The following is a 21,628-nucleotide window of genomic DNA, read 5'->3' as shown; positions in this document are numbered from 1 at the left end:
TCTGACATAATTGTCATATTGCTTAGATTCAGCACTTGTGAACCTAGAAGTGAATAGTGCTGGTGAATGAGTTGCAAGTCAATGTGAGGGAAAACTTAGCCAAAGAAATGTTTGCAGAGTTGAACAAGATAACGGTAGCAAAGGGATAAAAATGTGTGAGCAAGAAGGAAGGCGAATTATAGACCTAACCAAAGAAAAATCAATATGTACAAGGGAATGACTAACATTCACAGAGGAGAAATGGCTAGGGACAATGGTAGCTACAGATTTGCTTTGTTTCCGTATTTTACAAGGTTGATACCCGAAACAACAATCAAAAGAATGCTAACTGAAACTTCCCCACGTAAAGTAGTAAACGTGGACATTTTTCAGGAAAAAGTTCCAGGTTTCGTCCTTTTCAAGGTTCTAGGTAAGATCCTTGCTTTCAGCAACACCTAGCTTTCAATGGTACTAATATTGATGAGAGAGAGGAAGAAGTCTAATGGTTAAGGCAGTGGTGGGATTCAGCCGGTTCGGACCAGTTTGGGTGAACCAGTAGTTCTAGGAATCGCCCCTTCTAGGAGTCCCCACACGTCCTATTTTGGCTCCCAGGTAAGTGCAGGGAGGCCTTCTAGGCCCAAAACAGGGTGTGGGAGGGTGGCGCACACCCCCACGGCCTGTTTTCACTCCCAGGAGGCTGCAGGAAGGCCTAGACCCGAAATGGGGCATGGTAGGGTGGCGCACCCCTCCCCCGTCCGTTTTCACTCCAGGAGGCTGCAGGGAGGTCTCCTAGACCCAAAAAGGGGCGTGGGGGTTGTGGCCCATTTTTGGTCCCAAGGGGGTGCAGGAAGATGAAAGCTGCCTGCCACACCCACTATGGTCACGCCCACCCAGACAGTCATTAGGGGACAGAATTGGTTGTTAAATTATTTGAATCCCACCACTGGGTTAAGGCACCAGGCTAGTTCTGAACTGAAGAAGCTTCTAGGATGAAAAGTACCTTTGGTGCACTTAAGTTTATAAACTGTTCTTCACAATGAGATTTAAAAATAATTCAGTTCCTCTTATTATTTAGGGTGGTTGCCAGATACTGCAAAACAGTTCTCCAGAAGTTCCCACAACACACGAAGACTACGATACGAAGACATGCCTTCAAGAAATATAAGTCCACAAACATTCTAAATGCTCCAATACTGGAGGTTTTTAAGAAGAGATTGGATGACCATTTGTCTGAAGTGGTGTAGGTTTCCTGCCTAAGCAGGGGGTTGGACTAGAAGACCTCCAAGGTCCCTTCCAACTCTGTTATTCTATTCTAAACAGGCACACCACATTTAGCCCAGACTAGAGGTGATGTTTTTATAAGAAGTAATGTATATTTCTTTAACAGTGCTCTCACTGTTGATTATCCGCTCTGGTGATACTCCTTCCAATTAATTTAAAGAGTTTAAGTGTGTTTAAAGAGGCCCCAATTCTAATTTTTATGGCCTTTCATAATGGATAGATCAAGACAGCTTACCGATTAGTTTGACACATTCCGTGGTAGGCCTCAATTGCATCTTCTGGATCCACATGTTTGTCGCTATTGGGCCAGCTGGTTTGAGTCTTGAGGTTTGATTCCTTTAAAAAAAGTCAAAAAAATCAATATTTTGCCTCATAAAATTATTGCTATTTTTCATAACACGTTGATTGTGCATGCACTAATTTGGGTTTGCAAGTACATTTACCACAGCCACAAAATAAATGAAAACCAACAGAAAGCTAGCAGAAAAAGCTCAAGTTATACAACCTAAAGGAAGTTAAAGAGAAAGAGAGAGATAGAGAGAGACTGGGGATAGATTAAAAAATCTGGTTTAATTCTCTTCCCTCTCCTCTAAAGAATCCTGCATTTTAAAGTGAGCAGTGAGGATTGTCTGTTGAAATATACTGAGTAATTCATTTCACAAAATTCCTGCTCCCAAATTTAGGAGCAGGAATATATGATACCAACATAAAATCAATGTGTTTGCCAGTTTACAAGTAGAAGAAATCAGTGACAGAATAACGCTGGGATCTAAGGGTAAAGGTTTCCCTGTCCAGTTGTGTCTCATCTCTGTTTCTGGGCCTAAGGGAGCCAGGGTTGTCCGAAGACATTTTTCCATGGTTATGTGGCCAGCATGGCTAAACGCCAGAGGTCATGGAATGTTGTTACTTTCCCACCAAAGTGGTACCTATTTATCTACTTGCAATTGCATGCTTTCAAACCGCTAGGTGGGCAGCAGCTGGGAAAGGAACAGGAGCTCACCCCATCACAAGGTGCTTGGGTCTCAAACCCAGGCTGTCAGCTTTCCAGTTGACAGGCTGAGCATCTTTAACCACTTAGCCATCATGCCCCCTACTAGAAGGGCTTAAAACTGAAAGTGCAATGGAGAAAGTTATAAAATTCATCACAGTACTGGAGGAAATACACCAGGTATAGGCAAAGTCATCCTCAGAAATTAGTCTTTATATTAGTTCAGTTGTTGCAGATAGAGAAAAATGACAGATGGCAGAATTTTACTCGTGTAGCTTATATTCCTTTCTCCTCTATTTTCCTATTTTTTTTTTAAATCCTGAGATGCAACCCTAAAGAAGAAATTTTGTAGTTCTGTAAAGTAATCCAAATATTAATTCTGCACATTCATCACAATGCTGACAGTCTCCCGGAGTAGCAAAAAGCTTTAGAAAATGAAAATTGTCAACGCAAATACTGTGGAAGAGTGTGCTTCTTATAATTTAGGAGAAGGATTAACTTTGATACCGCCTTAGGAGAAGCCTAAGGATAAGCAAATCAATTAACACCCATTTGATTTCCTTAACCGCATTAGCATTTTTTTTTCAATTAACAAAATCTTTGCTAACATTTATGTGTGTATGTATATATTTGTGTGTGTGTGTGTGTGTTTGTGTGTATATAGGTAGGTAGGTAAGTAGGTAGATAGACATAGATCTAGATCTAGATCTAGATCTAGATCTATCTATCTATCTATCTATCTATCTATCTATCTATCTATCTATCTATCTATCTAGTCTGCCCATCTCTCTATCTGAAGTGACTTTGGATGACTTTGAACACATTTTTCTCTGATATTTGTATGTACAGGAGTTATTAATATTATTATGAAATGTTCATGCATAAATGCCTTTTTAAAAATACAAATTACTTTGTTTTTATTCTCTGGCCCATGCCTTTCCCTGATTAAGACTTTTGAGTCAACATTTTCCCAGTTCAAGTTCTTTGAAATGTGAATTGTTTTTACTGACGCTTGTGCCTCTTTTGAAGTTAGTGTTGATGAAACTGAAACTAGTTGGCTAATCAAATGGCAGGTTCTTGCCTTCAGACATTTCTTTACCTTTCACTTCAGTTTATTTATCTTTTGCAGTGCCATCATTTTTTAAAAAAAAACATACTGTCAATGTGCCCATCATTAGATCAGCGGGAGAAAAGTCTTTGGAATATAAGGGACTTCTCCCAAGTGAATACAATAGAGGAGCATATAAAACCTGGGGGCTCCAGCCTTGTCATCTTTAAGATTTGTCGACTTGAACTCCGTAGTTCTGCAGCCAGCATGGCTGGAATTCTGAGAGTTGAAATCCACAAGCCTCGGTTTGAAATCCACAACCTTGATTTGCCAAGGTTGGAGACCCCTGATATAAGCTAAACTTTTCTTCTACTTGGGCAACTTTCTAAGGAAAGCACCTGGGACTTAACTTCAATCTTTTGACAGCAGAAACTTCCATCATGAAGCAGGAATAGAAAAACACCCTAGCACAGTGGTTCTCAACCTTTATAGTGCTGCGACCCCTTTAATACAATTCCCCATGATGTGGCGACCCCAACCGTAAAATTATTATTTTTTTAGGCAGCGATCTCAGCGCGCCTCAGCAGCCGCAGAAGGGGAAAAAAAGCGGCAAACTGTTTTTTTGAATTTATTGCGCCTGAAGCCGTATTGGCTAGCGATCTGAACTGCTTGCGATTGCCTTGAGGACGGAGGCATTAAAGCGGAGACTCCTCCCCTATTAAGTTTATAGCGCCTGAAGCCAGATTAGGCTAGCGATTGGGAGTGATTGCAGCTGGCTTGAGAGGGAGACATCAGAGCAAAGATTTCTCTTTTTTAATTCATCGCGCCTGAAGCCGAATTCGCGATTCTTCGGCTCACAAGTATACCTCCCATATTTCCGATGGTCTTAGGCGACCCCTGGCAAATCGTCATTCGACCCACAGGTGGAGAACCGCTGGCCTAGCATAACACTTCCTCCGAAGCAGCTAATTTCTTTTTCCTGAACCAACCTGGTAATCGACATTTTTAGAGCACTCATAAATCTTGGTCCAGACTGGCCCAAGAATCCTCTGCTTCATCATAGATCTACAGATCTTTCAGCTTCCTTATCACAGAGTAAGAATGGTGCATTTAAATCCCAAGGGCCAATCTGCTACTTAATGCAGGAACCAAAATTAAGCATCCTTTCTAAACTTGTCCTCTGCTAACTCATGATTTGTCACATATCTCAACATTGCCTACAAACAATTCCATTTGCTATTGCTTCCCGGTGCAATGATGATTCAATGCTACATCAATAGCTTTGTTTGTGGAAAACCCACTGAAGGCCCCACCAAGTCCAGTGGAAGATTAGGAATGGGAAACCTTCCCGGGCTCTTCCACAAACCTCAGAGCAGATCTAATTCCCTCCCTAGCTCCAAGCTGCTCTATGGATTGCAGCTTAAGATGGACAATAGCAATAGCACTTAAGACTTACATACCGCTTTACAGCCCTCTCTAAGCGGTTTACAGAGTCAGCAATATTGCCCCCAACAATTTGGGTCCTCATTTTACGGACCTCAGAAGGATGGAAGGCTGAGTCAACCTTGAGCCTAGTGAGATTTGAACTGCCAAATTGCAGGCAGCCAGCAGGCAGCAGAAGTAGCCTGCAGTACTGCACTCTTATCACTGCGCCACCGTGGCTCACCATCAATCTCCATTACTGCATTGTGGTCAAGACACAGAAGAAAAGCTAGCAGCACATGATTCCTTTATCTGCCAAAGCTGAATTCAATGTGTAGAATTTTCAAGACCACCTTTGAGTAATTTTGGGGCTAGATGATTTCATCAGTGCTTTAACGGACTTATTTCCTCTGCAAAGGCATTTTTTTTCCAAAAGGCAACTAGAGTTTTGTAGGATTTTTTCCCCCCTTGAAAACGTTTTGCTTCTCATCCAAAGAGCTTCTTCAGTTCAATTCCAGTTCTATCTGACTAGTGGGGGAATAGAAGGATCCAGTCAATTGGAACTGAAGAAGCTTCTTGGACGAGATGCAAAATGTTTGGAAAGAAAAAACCCTAAGAAAAATCCAGTCGTCTTTTAGAAAAAGCACCTTTGGGACAACCTGGTGGCTCAGACTGCTAAGACATTTCTTAACTTCTCTGGATCTATCCACTGGCGTAATTGTACAGAATTGAGAAGAACATGATGTAGGTTGCAGTTCCTCACAAGTAAGTTTTTTTTCCACCTGTCTTGAGGATGCAAGAGGCTGTGAGCAAACTGTTCTGATGAATGAGGGCAAATATACTTGTCCCAGGGTAATGTTGCAGGGGCCTCTGTGGCTCAGACTGCTAATGCAGTCTGTTATTAACAGCAGCTGCTTGCAATTACTGCAGGTTCAAGTCCCACCAGGCCCAAGGTTGACTCAGCCTTCCATCCTTTATAAGGTAGGTAAAAAAAACCCAGATTGTTGGGGGCAATGTTGACTTTGTATACAATATACAAATGGATGAAGACTATTGCTTGACATAGTGTAAGCCGCCCTGAATCTTCGGGGAAGGGCGGGATATAAATGCAAATAAAAAAAACCAAAAACAACAACAACCAACAACCATGACCTGGATAATTGAGAATTTCCATAGAGACATTTCCTCTGCACGTCAAAATCTGCATCATTTTCCAGTTTACAAATTTAAAATCAGAAATTTTCCTCCTTCTCTCTCTTTCTCTCTCTCTCTCTCTCTCAGATAATGCTTTAAAAAAAAAAGCGGATGAACAATCAGCTTCTAAACAATGTTGGCTTTGTAATTTTAGTAAAACAACGTGCACAACAGCCGATAACACGGTGAAAAGAGCACATGCACCGCGAGGTAAATTGCATACGCTTTCTCTTTCGTTACCATATTTCTGCCTGCGTCTTTTTGCTGGGCTGCTCTTATAATCTGCGTCCTGAGAATGAGGACCTCTTCCTTCCGTACTTCCAGCTCTTCACTAGCTGACTTGAGCTGATTCAGGAGTAGGTTGTAGGTGTCATGAACGTCATTGGAAGAATTGTTTTGGACTACGCCATCCACAACAGTCTTCCTGAGTTCGTTTAGATCATTTTTCAGTTTCTTGTTCTCAGATTCTAACTCTTGCCTCTATTAAAAAGGATATTTGAAAAGTGATTCCCGTTTCCATACATTTTTATAACTCACGGAGGGCAGGTGTGTTGAAGTGTTTGGAAAAACACACACATAAAAAAACCCCAAAGGTCAGCTAGATGCACAGAGCTGGGTGATAAAACTCAAGACAGATGGGGGAGCACATTTAAATTAATGCTTCAGTTCCTCTCCATCTTTTGGAGGAGAGGTTAGCTGGTAAAAACAAAGCAGGTGGCGAGAATATACAAACCACATCAAATGCAAGAGGCAGATTTATCTCCCAAGTGGGCTTGTCTGCTGCTGTTTTGAGCGGACAGTAGTGACAACAACACAACATTCAGAAGAATCCACTGGTGATCACCGTCGGAAAGTACAAAAAAGGAGAAAAATTCGAGCTCTTAAAAGTCACCATAGTTTGCACTTGAACAGAGCTAAGAAGAAAACTTTTGAGTTTTAGTCTTTCCTTCCTCTTAATACAGACACTCTTGAGAAATTGTTTTCAACTGTTGAATGAGACATGGGCATTACCCTATTTTGCCCTCAATAGACTGATTTTTTCCACGATTGAGAATTATAGATTAACAGAGTTGGAAGGGATCTTGTAGGTTATCTAGTCTCACTCAAGCAGGAGATCCTATACCATTTCTGACAAATGCCAGTTAAATCTTTTCTTGAAAGTCTCAAGTGGTGAAGCTCCCACAGCTTCTGAAGGCAACTTCTGTTCCACTGGTTGATTGTTCTCACTGTCAGAAAATTTCACCTCATTTCTAGGTTGAGCCTCCTTGTTCAGTTTCCATCCATTATTCCTTGTCTGGCCTTCAGGTGCTTTAGAAAATAGCTTGACCCCCTCCTCTGTAGCAACCCCTCAAATACTGGAACACTACTATCATGTCTTCCCTAGTCCTTCTCTTCTCTAGGCTAGTTATGCCCGGTTCATGCAACCATTCATTGTATGTTTTAGCTTCCAGACCCCTAATCATCCTGGTTGCTCTTTTCTGCACTTTTTCTAGAGTCTCAACATCTTTTTTTTATAGTGTGGTGACCAAAACTAGATGCAGTATTCTAGGTGCGGTCTTACTAAGGCTTTATAGAGTGGTATTAGTACCTCATTTGATCTTGATTGTATCCCTCTGTTAATGCAATTTAGGATTGCATTGGCAATCCTGCTGGCTCATATTTAGCTGGTTGTCCACTAAGATTTGAAGATCCCTCTCACAGTTACTGCTATTAAGTCTAGTTTCACCCAGTCTATATGTGTACCTTTGGGTTTTCTTGCCCAAGTGTAAGACTTTATTTTTCTCTACATTGAATTTCATTTTGTTAGATAGGGCCCAGTGTTCAAGAGTGTCAAGATCCATCTTCTAGGGTGTTAGCTATTCCTGCCAGCTTAGTATAATCTGCAAATCTGGTGAATTCCCCTTCTGTTCCATGATCTAAATTGTTTATGAAGATATTGAAGAGTACTGGGCCTAAGACGAACCTTATGGCACCCCACTGCTTACTTCCCTCCATGTAGACTTGGACCCATTAAGGACTACTCGTTGAGTACAATTTGTCAGCCAGTTGCAAATCCATCTGGTGGTGATGCTATCTATCCCACTTTTTTCTAGCTTACCAAGAAGTAGGTTGTGGTCTACTTGCTGAAGTCTAAGTATATTATGTCCACAGTATTTCACTGGTCTACTAATTTAGTCACTAATTAATTAAGTGAGGAAAACTCACTTAATTTACCCTGCCTTGTTTGGGGGCAAGTGAGATCCGGATGTGCCAAAAATCAAAAGGGAAAACCCTGCATCAGATTTCATGATTGATTGATTTTACATCACAGCTTGTTAGGGATACTCTAAAAGAAGCTGCAAAGAAAAAAAGACAAGGACCTGGGATGATTCCACTCACTGAAAATTCAGCTTTCTTTCTTTCTTTCTTTCTTTCTTTCTTTCTTTCTTTCTTTCTTTCTTTCTTTCTTTCTTTCTTTCTTCCTTCCTTCCTTCCTTCCTTCCTTCCTTCCTTCCTTCCTTCCTTCCTTCCTTCCTTCCTTCCTTTGAATTACATTCATCCCAGCTGTTATTATGAAAATGGTCTAAATTAAAAACTGATCCTCTGGCTTATTTTTCTCCTTATTCCTTTAGTACATTTTTAAGGTGTATGACATGTGGTAGAAACTGATTTCTAGAAGCCCCCTAGGTTGAGCAATTCAGAATAAAGCTGGAAGGAACTTTGGAGGTCTTCTAGTCCAGCCCCCAGCTCAAGCAGGAGAAGTGGTTAATTGTCCTCACTGATAGGAAGTTTCTCCTTAGCTGCAGGTTGCTTCTCTCCTTGATTAGTTTCCATCCATTGTTTCTTGCCCTTCCCTCTGATGCTTTGGAAAATAAGTTGACCCCCTCTTCTTTGTGGCAGCCCCTCAAATACTGAATTATTACTATCATGTCCCCTCTAGTCCTTCTTTTCTCTAGACTGGCCATATCCAATTTGTGCAGCCATTCTTCATATATTTTAGTCTCCAGTCCTTTAATCAACTTAGTTATTCTTCTCTGCACTTTTTCCAAAGTCTCAACATCTTTTTTGTAATGTGGTGACCAAAACTGGATGCAGTGTTTGGTTAAAGTGCTTTCAGTAAATAACACTTCATTATCACGTACGTTTTGGAGCAGGGGTCTCCAACCTTGGCAACTTTCAGACTTGAGGACTTCAACTCCCAGAGGAATTCTGGGAGTTGAAGTCCACAAGTCTGAAAGTTGCCAAGGTTGGAGACCCCTGCTTTGGAGGACTTTGCAAGACCCATGCAAACCCGGATGATCATGAATCTTTGCTGTTTTTGCTGCAGAGGTATTACTTCTAGTCCTCTAAAAATGCAATACTGCCTAAGTATGTTTTGCCAATTAAGTTTCGACTTCTATGATCACCAAAATTCTGAGCAAAACACAGCTTCTTTCACAGAATGTGAGTTCCCAGGAGCCTCACTTTTCTGGTTTGTCTATTTACCAATATTTGAACTGGATCTCTATCTCTGATTTCTGTAAAAAAATAGATAATAATTGACTACAGGTAGCCGTCAAGTTGCAACTGGGACCGGAATTTCTATTGTAAATTGTTGCGGTCATAAATCAAGTCAGATCCAATTTTACAACAATTTTTATGGAGGTGGTTAAGTGAATTATGCGTTCCTTAAGCAAACCCAGGTTCCCCAATGGGCATTTTTTTTGCTGGAAACTGATTACAGGATTGCAAGATGCTCTATTTTCCAAAGCACCTGTAGGCAGGACAAGAAACAATGGATAGAAACTAATTAAGGAGAGAAGCAACCTGGAATTAAGGAGAAACTTCCTAACAGTGAGACAATTAATGAGTGGAACAGCTTCCCTTCAGAAGTTGTGAGTGCTTCGTCCACTGGAGGTTTTCAAGAAGAGATTGGACAGTCTGTTTCATTCCACCTCTCTTCGTGTGTGTTCATGGTACCAATATTCTCCTTTTGGCTGATTTCTGATCTCATATACATTCTTTTCCCATTAATTTTTCCCATTAATTCTAGAAGCAGCTTTTGACACCTGCTGACTGCCTGGAGTTTTCCTTGCAGTTTTCTTGGCAAAATATCAGAAGTGGTTTACTATTGTCTCTTTCCTAGGGCTGAGAGAGTGGTCCTTGCCCAAGGTCACCCATCTGGCTTTTCTGCCCAAGGGGGGATTAGAACTCACAGTCTCCTGGTTTCTAATCTGTTGCTTTAATCACTGCACAAAGTGGCTCTCACTTGCAAGATACAGTAGAAACTTCTTATTCTTACTTGCGTTGGAAAAGCAGGGGGAACACCAGTGAAAGAAAAGGTGGCTATTGATTTACTCCCTGCTAAACTTTTATTGTTTCTAAAGGAAACAATTTACCAATGACCTCTACCCACTATCTTGACTTTTCCTCAAAGAAAAAGAAAATACTTTCAAATTCCAAGCACCTCTGCATTAATCATGTGCATAATATATTTTTTTTAGAAAAAAAGTTTAAAATGCAATCATTTCTCTGAAAACTGTTTATGTCAGTAAAAAATACATAAGAAGAAACAGCAAATTCTATTTATGCCTTTGTCCTTAGGGAATTTTGCACACAAAATGGAAAAACCCCTTAGGTGATAACTTATGGTAGGAAATGGACGATACTGACAATTTTCTGCAGTCTGGGCTTCATTGAGATGAGAATTCCAAGAGCTGAGAATGGTTCTAACATATTTTCAGGGTTTTCCCATCGAAGTTGGGAAAGGTTGGGCTATTACCTGTCTTGCCTTGATAGTGGTTAAAGCATCAAACGAGAACAGGGGTCTGCGTACTAATCTCACCTTAAGTGTGAAAGCCGGCTGGGTGACTTTGGGGCAATCACCAGGAGATGGTGAGTTCTAATCCTGCCTTAAGCATGAAAGCCAGCTGGGTGACTTAGGGGTAATCACCAGGAGCTGGTGAGTTCTAGTCCTGCCTTAAGCATGAAAGCTGGTAGGATGACATTGGGCCAACCACTAGGAGACTGCGAGTTCTAGTCCTGCCTTAAGCATGAAAGTTGGCAGGATGACACTGGGCCAATCACCAGGAGATGGTGACTTCCAGTCCCAATTTAGGCATTAAAGCCAGCTGGATGACTTTGAGCCAGTCACTCCCTCTCAGCCCAACTCACCTCGCAGGGTTGTTGTTCTGGGGAAAACTGGAAGAGGAAGGTGTATTGGATATGTTTGCTGACTTACTTGTAAAAATAATAAAAGCTGGATACAAATAAATAAATCATTATCATCTCCAAGTTGGGGTACAAATTATCCCTTACCTGAAACTTGGGATCGGACTACTGATCTCTCTACACTAGGAGTAGTCAACCTTTTTATACCTGCCGCCCACTTTTGTATCTCTGTTAGTAGTAAAATTTTCTAACCGCCCACCAGTTCCACAGTAATGGTGATTTATAAAGTAGGTTTGGGGGGAGGGGGTGGCACCGGCTACCAGCTCTGCTTGTCTGTTACAACTGGGTGGTGTTGGGGGAGATGTGCAAGCTATTCTGGAACGAGGCTCTTTTGTTTGCGGTCGCACTGCAGCGCCATTTAGTTTCACTTACGTAACGTGAACTAAACTTATGCACGGGCGAAACAAATAGTATATTTTCAGAAATTTAAATTATCACGGGGAATTTTATGAAAACCTAATGAAAATGGTTTTTAAATAATGCTATGAACATTTTTTAAAAAGTCAATTAAATTAAAAAAAAGGAAAGTGTTTCAGTATCGGACAAAATCCCTACCACCCACCATGAAAGGTGGAACGCCCACTAGTGGGCGGTAGGGATCAGGTTGACTACCACTGCTCTACACCATCATTTTGAGATTTCATCTCCAAAGTTATTCATTTGCACAGGTATTCAACTCTCTAGCTTACAAACCCAGAAGAATATTAGTTATTAAGATAAAAATTCCCATTTTTGATAATAGGGGAGGTTGAATTGTGGTGACAGTCTCCTGAGTCAAAAGACTGAGTCTTTAATAGATTAGTGTTAATGCTTTTATTCATGATTCCCAGTTCTGTAGGAAGACTGTGTGGTTGTGTTTTAAATTTATTGTAGATTTTAATTCCCATTCCATATTGGAGAGCCCTACTGTGCTCCAAACTGATAGGTTGTAAATCAGAAATAAATCCTAGAATTAAATGCTCTGCAGATGCAGAGATTTCTTTTTTCAAAGTAACTTTGGCAATGGCTGGATTCAACTTTTCGCTCAGAGGAGATATGTATGCCTAATTTATTAATTAATTAGTCCTAATTAATTCCTTTAGGTCTTTCTATGTGATATTGCTACAGTCGTTTCTATGGGCATGGTTAATATTCAGCAGCAACATTTCTTAAGAAGAACAGTAGGAAATTGACAGTCAAGGAGAACATGTTCTTCTGGCTGAATACAATAGATAAGAGTGCAATGTGACTTTTCTTTTTTTATACTTTCTTTCAAGGTCTCTGCAATAAGATGGAACAGCTCTAAGATCCAATTAAATTATTATTTTTTTCCCCAAACCAACCTGGTATCCTTCATATCATTTAGTCAAATTCTGAGTCACTGAGTACCCAGAATAACTATGCATTTACTTGTGACCCTAAAATCCTGAAATAGAGATTTTGGACCTATCCACCTAGAATTTTCTTCCAGTATCCAAAAGAACAAAAAACTAGGGGGTGGGGGTGGGGAAATCCCTTTCAAACTCCAAACAGCAACATCTTTCTACATATTCAGATCAGGGGTGGGATTCAAGTAATTTAACAACCAGTTCTCTGCCCTAATGATTTCTTCCAACAACCAGTTTACCAGACTGCTCAGAAAGTTAACAACCGGTTCTCCCGAAGTGGTGCGAACTGGCTGAATCCCACCACTGATTCAGATCTTTATGTTGCATTTTGTGTTTAAAAAGGATACGAAGAACGTTTTTATTGATATATTTTTTTTACCAGTTCTGAATATTTTATCAAGGAGAGGTCCAACCTAGAACTAAGGAGGAATTTCCTGACAGTGAGAACAATTAAACAGTGGGAAAACTTGCCTCCAGACATTGTGGATGCTCCATCACTGGATGTTTTCAAGAAGAGATTGAAAACATTTGTCTGAAATGTCATAAGGTCTCCTGCTTGAGCAGTGGGTTGGACTAGAAGACCTCCAAGGTCCCTTCCAACTCTGTTATTACAGCTTTGTCTCTAATTTTGCAAGCTTTTTTATTTCCCTATCTAGTAATATTATCTAAGGGAAACATCCTTCTACAAGCACACATCCTCATTCCACTCCCTAGCCAATTATGCCAACCAATAGAAGGGTACACCTTGTTGAATACAGGCAGTCCTCATTTAGCAACCGCTTTGTTTAGTGACAGTTCACAGTGATGAAACTTTCTGACCAATCCTCCCATTTATGACCTTTGTGGGTTTATATAAAGCAAAGGAAAACTGAAGTAAGCTTCAACTCAGAATAGTTGAAATCTAAACAAAACTGCCCCCCAATTCAAGAAAAGGAAAACTATAAGTTAGTGAAGGATGACCAGATATTATAGAATGTCTCCTGCAAGAGAGATTTATAAAGACTAAAGCTCTTGCAGGTTATTAGCACCATCATCGGATACCTGGCATTGGGTGGGGTGGGAAACTGGTTAGAAGATTTCTTTTACCTTCAGACTGTTGTATGCTAGATCTGTATCTCGATCCAAATCCATTTCATTCTTCGTTTCAATTTCCTAGATGGATTGGGAAGACAAGAAGAGAGGTATCGGATTTGACAACAGGTAACAGTGAATTTCTGCTTGCAGGCCTTACGTTCTCTGCCATTGAGAGCACTTTGATCATGAAAAGGATATTGAAAACAGAGCAATCTGAGGACAAGATAACCAGTGGCGTGAGATAATAGAAATACAAGCAAAAGGATTTCCTGAGCCCTCATTTTAAGTACAGGTAGTCCTCGATTTACAGCCACAATTAGGCCCAACATTTCCATTGCTAAGCAAGACAGTTGTTAAGTGATTCTCTTCCCCCCCCCCGCATTTTACAACCTTTTGTGCCACAGTTGTTACGTGAATCACTGCAGTTGTTAAGTGAGTAACACAATGGCTAAGCGAACCTGGATTCCCCATTGATTTTGCTTGTCAGAAGGGAGCACATGACCCCCGGGATACTGCAACCATCATAAATATGAGTCAGTTGCCAAGCGTTTGAATTTTGATCACGTGACCTTGGGGATGCTTCAACAGTTGTAAGCGTGAAAAATGATCATAACTCACTTTTTTCAGTGCTGTTGTAACACTGAACGGTCACTAAACAAATGGTTGTAAGTCAAGGACTGTCTGTATTAACATTGGGGACACAGTGGTTAGCGTGCCATATTGCAAAGCCCTTCTGCCGACTGCTGGCTGCCTGCAGTTCGATTCTCACCGGCTCAAGATTGACTCAACCTTTCATCCTTCCGAGGTGGGTAAAATGAGGACCCAGATTGTTGGGGGCAATAGGCTGACTCTGTAAACTGCTTAGAGTGGGCTCTAAAAGCGCTATGGGCTGGTATATAAGTCTTAGTACTATTACTATTGCTAAATAGAAGTTGTCCAAAAAATTCTGATTAGTTTTGTGTTGGGAACTATCACAATGTTACATATGCCGATACAGAATTGATATTTCATAAAAATATGTGCCAGTATTTCTACTGCATTGCAGTCTTCTATTGGGTAGAATATTCTTAAGTTGACTTTCAAGAACTGTTGCTGGAAGACCATTAACACCATGAGTTAGATTGATTCCATGAACTCTTTCACTACTGTACTTTGTTAGTCTTTAACATTACATAAAACTCTCCTGCAACCTACTCAGGAAATATGACAATCCTTCCGGGATTTTAGAGTTAAGAGTTACGAGTTACTGTAAAGTGACGTGCAGGAGTAGAAAACCTTTAAGCCTCCAATTGTAACTGCTTTAGCCAACACAGCCAGTTCCAAGATTTAACAGTAACAGAGTTGGAAGGGACCTTGGAGGTCATCTAGTCCAACCCCCTACTCACGCAGAAGACCTGTACTAGGGATTCGAACCGCCGAACTACTGACCTTTCTGATCGACAAGCTCAGTGTCTTAGTCACTGAGCCAGCTAGCCAAAGCAAGTTAGGGTCTACGATGATAACTTGAGTTCTACAACTTCGCACTCCATCTATTTGACAGAACAATTAACCAGTGGAGCAACTTGCCTCCAGAAGTTGTGAATCCTCCAACACTGGAAGTTTTTAAGAAGATGTTGGATAACCATTTGTCTGACGTGGTATAGGGTTTCCTGCCTAAGCAGGGGGTTGGACTAGAAGACCTCCAAGGTCCCTTCCAACTCTGTTATTCTATTCTATTCTATTCTATTCTATTCTATTCTATTCTATTCTATTCTATTCTATTCTATTCTATTCTATTCTATTCTATTCTATTCTATTCCATTCCATTCTGCAACGGAGCATTTAAAAGTTGTAGGGCGTTTTTCCTTCCAGTTTAAGCTGTTGTTGCTCCTGTTTGTCAACATTAATAAAAAATGCATCACAAAGAGAAGCGGAAAGACTGCTCTCCTAGGACTCCGATTGCGATGAGCGTTCTGTTAAATAAATGATGTTTTTGGCGCCAGAAAAAGGCCCAAAACAAACAGAAGTGACTGATGCGTAGGACGAGCAGAACTTCTAAAAAGAGCGTCTCCCAAAAGGAAGGGTCAGCCACTGAAGGAGAAACTTGACTAGTGGAGGGTTGAGGTAGAGCAGAACTGCCACCATCCATAACACGTAGCAAAAAGACTTTCATGGAGAGATAAGAAATCTGGAAGCACGCAAAGGACTTTCTTTTTTCAGCCTGTCAGGACTGATTAAGAGGCAGCAGACATTCTGAGTGGAGGCCAGGCTCTGGTTTACTGGATTCCCAAGAGAGGTTATATCAATTCTGGAGAAGCAAATGTGGGTTGTCAAGATCCGTCAACCTCAATTTACTATTTTACCATTGCAGGAAAAGGTGAAGCTCCTGGGGTGAGCCCAGTGGACTTCATCTTATGAAACTGCTATGCCCACTACTAACACTCTGTTTCCTCTATCTTTGTCCCTTCCTTGTGCTTTGGGACTACAACAATGGTGCTGCCTGGAAATCCTGGAACCAGAAATCCTGAGGCATTTGGAGACCTCAGACTAGAACAGTGTGTCAGGGTTCCAAGGAACACCCCCAACGAAATAAAGTTCCTCAAAGTTCCAATTTATTAGAGATGTCATGTTGGCACAGCTGGGAAAACCCGAAACTGAAAGCTTCCAGGTTTTCCACAACCAGTTGACAGTTCACAGCCCTGCCCCACACCCACAAGTTCATCACATTGTCCAATCAACTCTTCACACTCAACTGGATACAATCTTCAGGCAGTCTACATCAGACGCAGGCAAAAGTCCTTGAATACGGAATGTTGTTATGACTAACTTTCTACCGCTCCAACAACCACCCCCTCCCAACTTCCCCAGCTAAAATATGTGGCAGTTAAGAAGCAAAAAGAAAATTACTTTCCAAAACTGACACAGTGATGGCTAACCTTTTCCGGACCGAGTGCCCAAAGTGCACGTGTGCGCCCAAACCCCCAAAATGCAATGTGCACGTGCCCCCAGTGCATATGTAGGCAACCCCTGTGAATGCGCCCTGCCCCCATGTGGGGACCCCGCATATGCTCCGTTCCCGTGCATGCATATGCGTGGCTCCCGCATGGGCCCCGCCCCCTGCACATGCGCGGCAGAGACCCAAAGACCAGCTGGCTGGTGGGAAGTGCACGCGCATGCGCAGCAGAGCTGAACTGGGGTGATGGCTCGTGTGCCATCAGAGAGGGCCCTGCATGCCACCTCTGGCACGCGTGCCATAGGTTCGCCATCATGGGACTAGAAAAATCTGAGGGGCAGCTGCTTCTTCCCGTCTTTTATCTGGAGAAAAAAATACAGCTTGACTCTGTAAGGCTGGAGCTTAAATCTGCAGTCTTCCGCATTAAAATGATGGCTTTTTCCACAGAGTTGTAGCCACCTCCCCTTGTTGTTAGGTTTGTCATCGAAGCTGTAGCAGGTGGACAATATGTGCTGTTACTGAATTCCATTACTTATTCCTGCTACTGAACCAGACTAGCCCAGGGGTCTCCAACCTTGGCAACTTTACGACTTGTGGACTTCAACTCCCAGAATTCCTCAGCCAGCATGTTCCAGCATGAATTCTAGGAGTTGAAGTTCACAAGTCATAAAGTTGCTAAGGCTGGAGACCCCTGGGCTAGCCCAAGGTTTCTTCCATCCTTCTCTCTTCTGCCCTGGTAGACTGGTGGAAAGTCCTGATGAGCTCACCTTTTGCATTCACTTACTCTCAACCTTCTGCATCACTCAATTCTCAATGAAATACAGGTAGTCCTCAACTTATGACCACAACTATTAGGAAATTTTTATTCGCCTAACTAGTTGGCCAGGCAATATATAAACTAATTATGTATGTTTGCAGTAAGAAAGGTATCATATTGCTTTAAGGCTGTGCTGCATCATGCAAGCTTCTTGATTGGCTGAGCTCTGTAGCAAATGTATAAAAGGAAAACTAAATTATGGCTTGTGGGAATCTACAGGGACGCTTCAGCATAGTTACCTGATGATATGCTGCAACTGTATATTTGAGCTTTATGATCGTTGCTTGATCATGGCTAGTTACTGATTCCTCAATATTTACTGGCTGTTGTGATTGAAGTGGCATAGGGCCAGGCTACTTACGGGACCGTCTGCTGCCACTGAATGCCTCTCACCGACCCATGCGCTCTCACAGAGAGGGACTCCTCAGGGTGCCGTCGGCCAGGCAGTGCCGACTGACGACACCCAGGGGAAGGGCCTTTTCTGTGGGGGCCCCCACTCTCTGGAACGAGCTTCCCCCAGGTCTTCGCCAACTTCCTGACCTTCGAACCTTCCGCCGCGAGCTTAAGACACATCTATTTATCTGCGCAGGACTGGACTAGAATTTTAAATTTTTAAATGTTTAAATTTTAAATTTGGTTTTAAATGGGTTTTATTATTTATATCTCTATTTTAAATATTCGGCCTATGTAATAAGTTTTTTAAATTAATGTTTTACCCTGTATATATATATATGTTTTTTTTATATGGCTGTAAACCGCCCTAGGTCCCTAGGGAGATAGGGCGGTATAAAAGTGTGAATAATAAATAAATAATAAATAATAAATAAAAGTGTGTTTGAACTGAAAGAAGACTATGACTTTGCCTTTTCCTAAAAGTAAAGGAATATCAAACCCAAGTTTGTCTGTGTAGTGACTGTTATTGTCTACAACCAGTCTCAGTCGTTTTCATGCGTAGGGTACTCTCCAGATTACCCTTAACAACTACTGAGCCCAAAATTTCTGTCGTTAAGCGAGACATTTCTTAAGTGAATCTTGCCCCATTTTACAATCTTTCTTCCCTCAGTTGTTAAGTGAATCGCTGCAGTTGATAAGTTCGTACCCCAGTTATTAACTGAATCTGGTTTCCCCATTGACTTTGCTTGCCAGAAGGCCGTAAAAGGGGATGATCACATGGTTTTGGGGCACTGCCAATGAAGCAGTTGCTAAGCACCTGAATCTTGATCACATGATCATGGGGATGCTGGAAAGGTCATAACTGTGAAAAACGGTCATCAATTTTTTCAGTGCCGTTGTAACTTTGAACAGTTACTAAACAAACTGTTGTAAGTTGAGGACTACCTGCAAGCCCCTACACAAGGTTTTTCAGAAGTAGCTTGCCACTGCCTCTTTCTTCAGGCTGGGAAAAAAGTGATTCTCTAATCATTTCCTATTTGGAGATGATTGGAGAGATTGGACCACATTTGGGGGCATCATAAAAAGGACACTATAAGAGGACATGAACAAATCAGTCAGTTGGCTTCCTGCCTTAGGCAGGACTAGAACTCACAGTCTTCCGGTTTCTAGCCCTGAGGCCTTAACCACTACACCAAACTGGCATAGTATCATTTGGAAAAGTCCTAATGCAAATATGTCTCATGGTTAGGAATCTGGGTTGCTGATCAAAAAGCACACATTCGAGAACCGAGTGCTGCTGTATGGACGGGGTGAGTTCCTGTCATTCGCTGAAGGTCCTGCTGACCTAGCAGTTCAAAAGTGTGCGATCGCAAGTAGATAGATAGGTACAGGAGTGAAATGCTACCGGTTCACTCAGGTTCAGGTGAACCGGTAGTGATAAAAACTACCAGTTCGGGCGAACCGGTAATTTAAAAAAGCTACCAGTTCCTCTGAACCCATATTTCTGACAATCAGTTGTGCTGCGTGGAAATCCTGCTTTCTAGTGAAGTTAAATCATGCAGCACAGCTGATTCCCCTCCCGGTTATTCTACTTACCTTCCCAAGCCTCCTTTGGTGCGTGTTGCACATGCGCGCATGCACAGCGCACCTTTGGTGCACACTGCGCATGCGTGGGCCAGCGAACCGGTAGGAAACCAGTTCAGATTTCACCACTGGATAGGTACCATGTTAGGATATTAATTTAGATTTTCCCTTTCCCCCTCTTTTTTTCTTCTTCTGTGTGTTCTGTATACTGTTTAATTTACCTCATGATCTTCCTGTGTCCCTGACTATCTTCCTTTTCTGGATGATGACAAAGACTGCTGTAACTTTAAATATTAAATCGGGAACGACCAGCACATATGTGCGAGGGGAATCATTATCTTTAATATCTATATTTATATATTTTATTTTACATTTATATAAAAGACTACTAGTTTGTATTAGTGACTCCAACTTCATCTGCTGCGCAATTCCCTGACATACCACTTAGTTGAGTACATTAAGAACAGCGGTGAAATCCCCCCCGGTTCTATCCGGCTCGCCGAACTGGTAGCCCCGGTGGCAGGAGGTTCTGCCCACCCGCCAGGACGTCGTTACGTCCCCTTTTTTTTACCATCTGCACATGCGCAGAAGAGGCACGCGCGTGCCCGTTCCTAAACCGGTAGCGAAGGTAAGTGAATTTCATCGCTGATTAAGAGGGACATGAAAGGAGCCCCAAACAGGTGTCCCCCACCAGACAATGGTGATGTCACCGGCTAATCACCATTGTCTAAGGAGAAATTTCCTGACAATTAGAACAATTAATAAGTGGAACGACTTGCCTTCAGAAGTTGTGAATGCTCCAACACTGGAAATTTTTAAGAAAATGTTGGATAACCATCTGACTGAGATGGTGTAGGGTTTCCTGCCTGGGCAGGGGGTTGGACTAGAAGGCCTCCAAGGTCCCTTCCAACTCTGATGTTATGTTATGTTAATCCTTTCAACCCGAAAGTGCCTTGGTGCTTCCAACGTGAATGTAAAAAATTTAAGATGCCAGAAAATGCAACCCAACTTCGACATGGAATCTTTGTTTTAGAGAAATCCAACATGTTTCAAATGAACAAGACCAACACCCCCTATTTACATAGCTCTTGCAAAAACAGCTGGATATTCCCCTTAAATAAAATAGCAATAGCATTTATATAGTGCTTTTACAGCCATTTCTAAGCGGTTTACAGAGTCAGCCCCTTGCCCCCAACAATCTGGGCCCTCAAAACACCGCATCTTAAAACTCCAGCTACTGCAAAATTCAACTGCAAGCAGCAGTTGAATTTGATGCTGCCTTTTTCATCACCTGGCCTCAATCTATCAAAAGCCAATGCAAGAGTCAGATCTAAATTTCCCAATGGCCAGGAAATACAACTGATATAACTTGGATTTCATGACAGCTAAGGAATCATGGCCAAGCTCATTAACCCTATAGCAAGATAAATCATTTCAATAGAGACTCTGCATTCCTGCCCAGAAGACGCAGCAACAGAACTCACAGTCATAATTCTGGATGGATTTCTAATGAACCATCACAAATCTAAAGCATAGACATCTCAGGATCGCAGATATTATGGATGGGGCAACAGGAAAGAAAAGATCTCCCCACGTTATAAAAGGAACAAACACCCTTCTCAACTCCTGGAATAATATTCTGGAAGAGAGGCTTGGTGAAAAGAAAGCTCTTTGAGGGAGAGAGAGATGCTGAGGTTGCGAACATATTTCAGTATGGAGCTTTCATCTGCAGTCTTAAACGGGGCGGTTCCAAGCATACTGGAACGGCATCATTAGAGTTAGTTCATTTTGTACTCTGTACTTTTAATCTTGCCGGTTACAAAAGGCAGCACTGCACCAGTTTACTGAAACGCATCTGAGGAGATGGCAGAACTCTTTCTAAAGCGCCAGTTCTCCGATATTTTTTAGGGGAAAAAAATAAACAGCAGGTTAGAGTATTGAACCACTTTCAATTATAAGATTTCTCAAACGTTAATATTCATATTTCTTTTCTGTGCTCAGCCGTAATCTACGTTACCTCCGTTTTCCATTCTGGGCTCAACGGTGATTGTAAATTCATTGTTTTATTTATTTCTGACAAATGAAGGCAAATTCTATTTATCAGATTCTGAAGCTATTTGTCTCCCTGACATCATCCATATATAAGAGTGACATGAAAAGCAATTGCTACTTTAGAATGAAGCGCAGAAGCAAGCTAGATGTAAAGTAAGAAGTGAACCTGCAACAAACAATGAAATGCAATTGTTGATGTAGGAGAGAACCAGGCTCAGCCAGAGGGAGGGGGTCAAACGTGTCATAAGTCAAGAGTCCCCCTGTATGCCGGCAAGAGATCTAAGTCCAGTCCATTCTTATCTCCCGC

The 21,628-nt window shown here is 41.7% G+C and overlaps 1 protein-coding gene across 1 annotated transcript in view; it reads right to left on the bottom strand.

Moving 5' to 3' along the window:
- Positions 1–21,628, bottom strand: part of MYO5B (myosin VB) — a 322,900-nt gene that overhangs the window by 69,768 nt on the left and 231,504 nt on the right. The window contains exons 27-29 of the mRNA XM_058170954.1: positions 13,556–13,621; positions 6,153–6,392; positions 1,496–1,596 (exon numbers count right to left, since the gene is read on the bottom strand). Of these exons, the coding sequence (XP_058026937.1) occupies positions 1,496–1,596; positions 6,153–6,392; positions 13,556–13,621 (407 nt within the window). The remainder of the gene's footprint in view (positions 1–1,495; positions 1,597–6,152; positions 6,393–13,555; positions 13,622–21,628) is intronic.

The sequence above is a fragment of the Ahaetulla prasina genome, chromosome 2 (assembly GCF_028640845.1).
Source record: "Ahaetulla prasina isolate Xishuangbanna chromosome 2, ASM2864084v1, whole genome shotgun sequence".
Lineage (NCBI taxonomy): Eukaryota > Metazoa > Chordata > Lepidosauria > Squamata > Colubridae > Ahaetulla > Ahaetulla prasina.
This window is presented reverse-complemented; position numbering and strand designations above follow the sequence as displayed.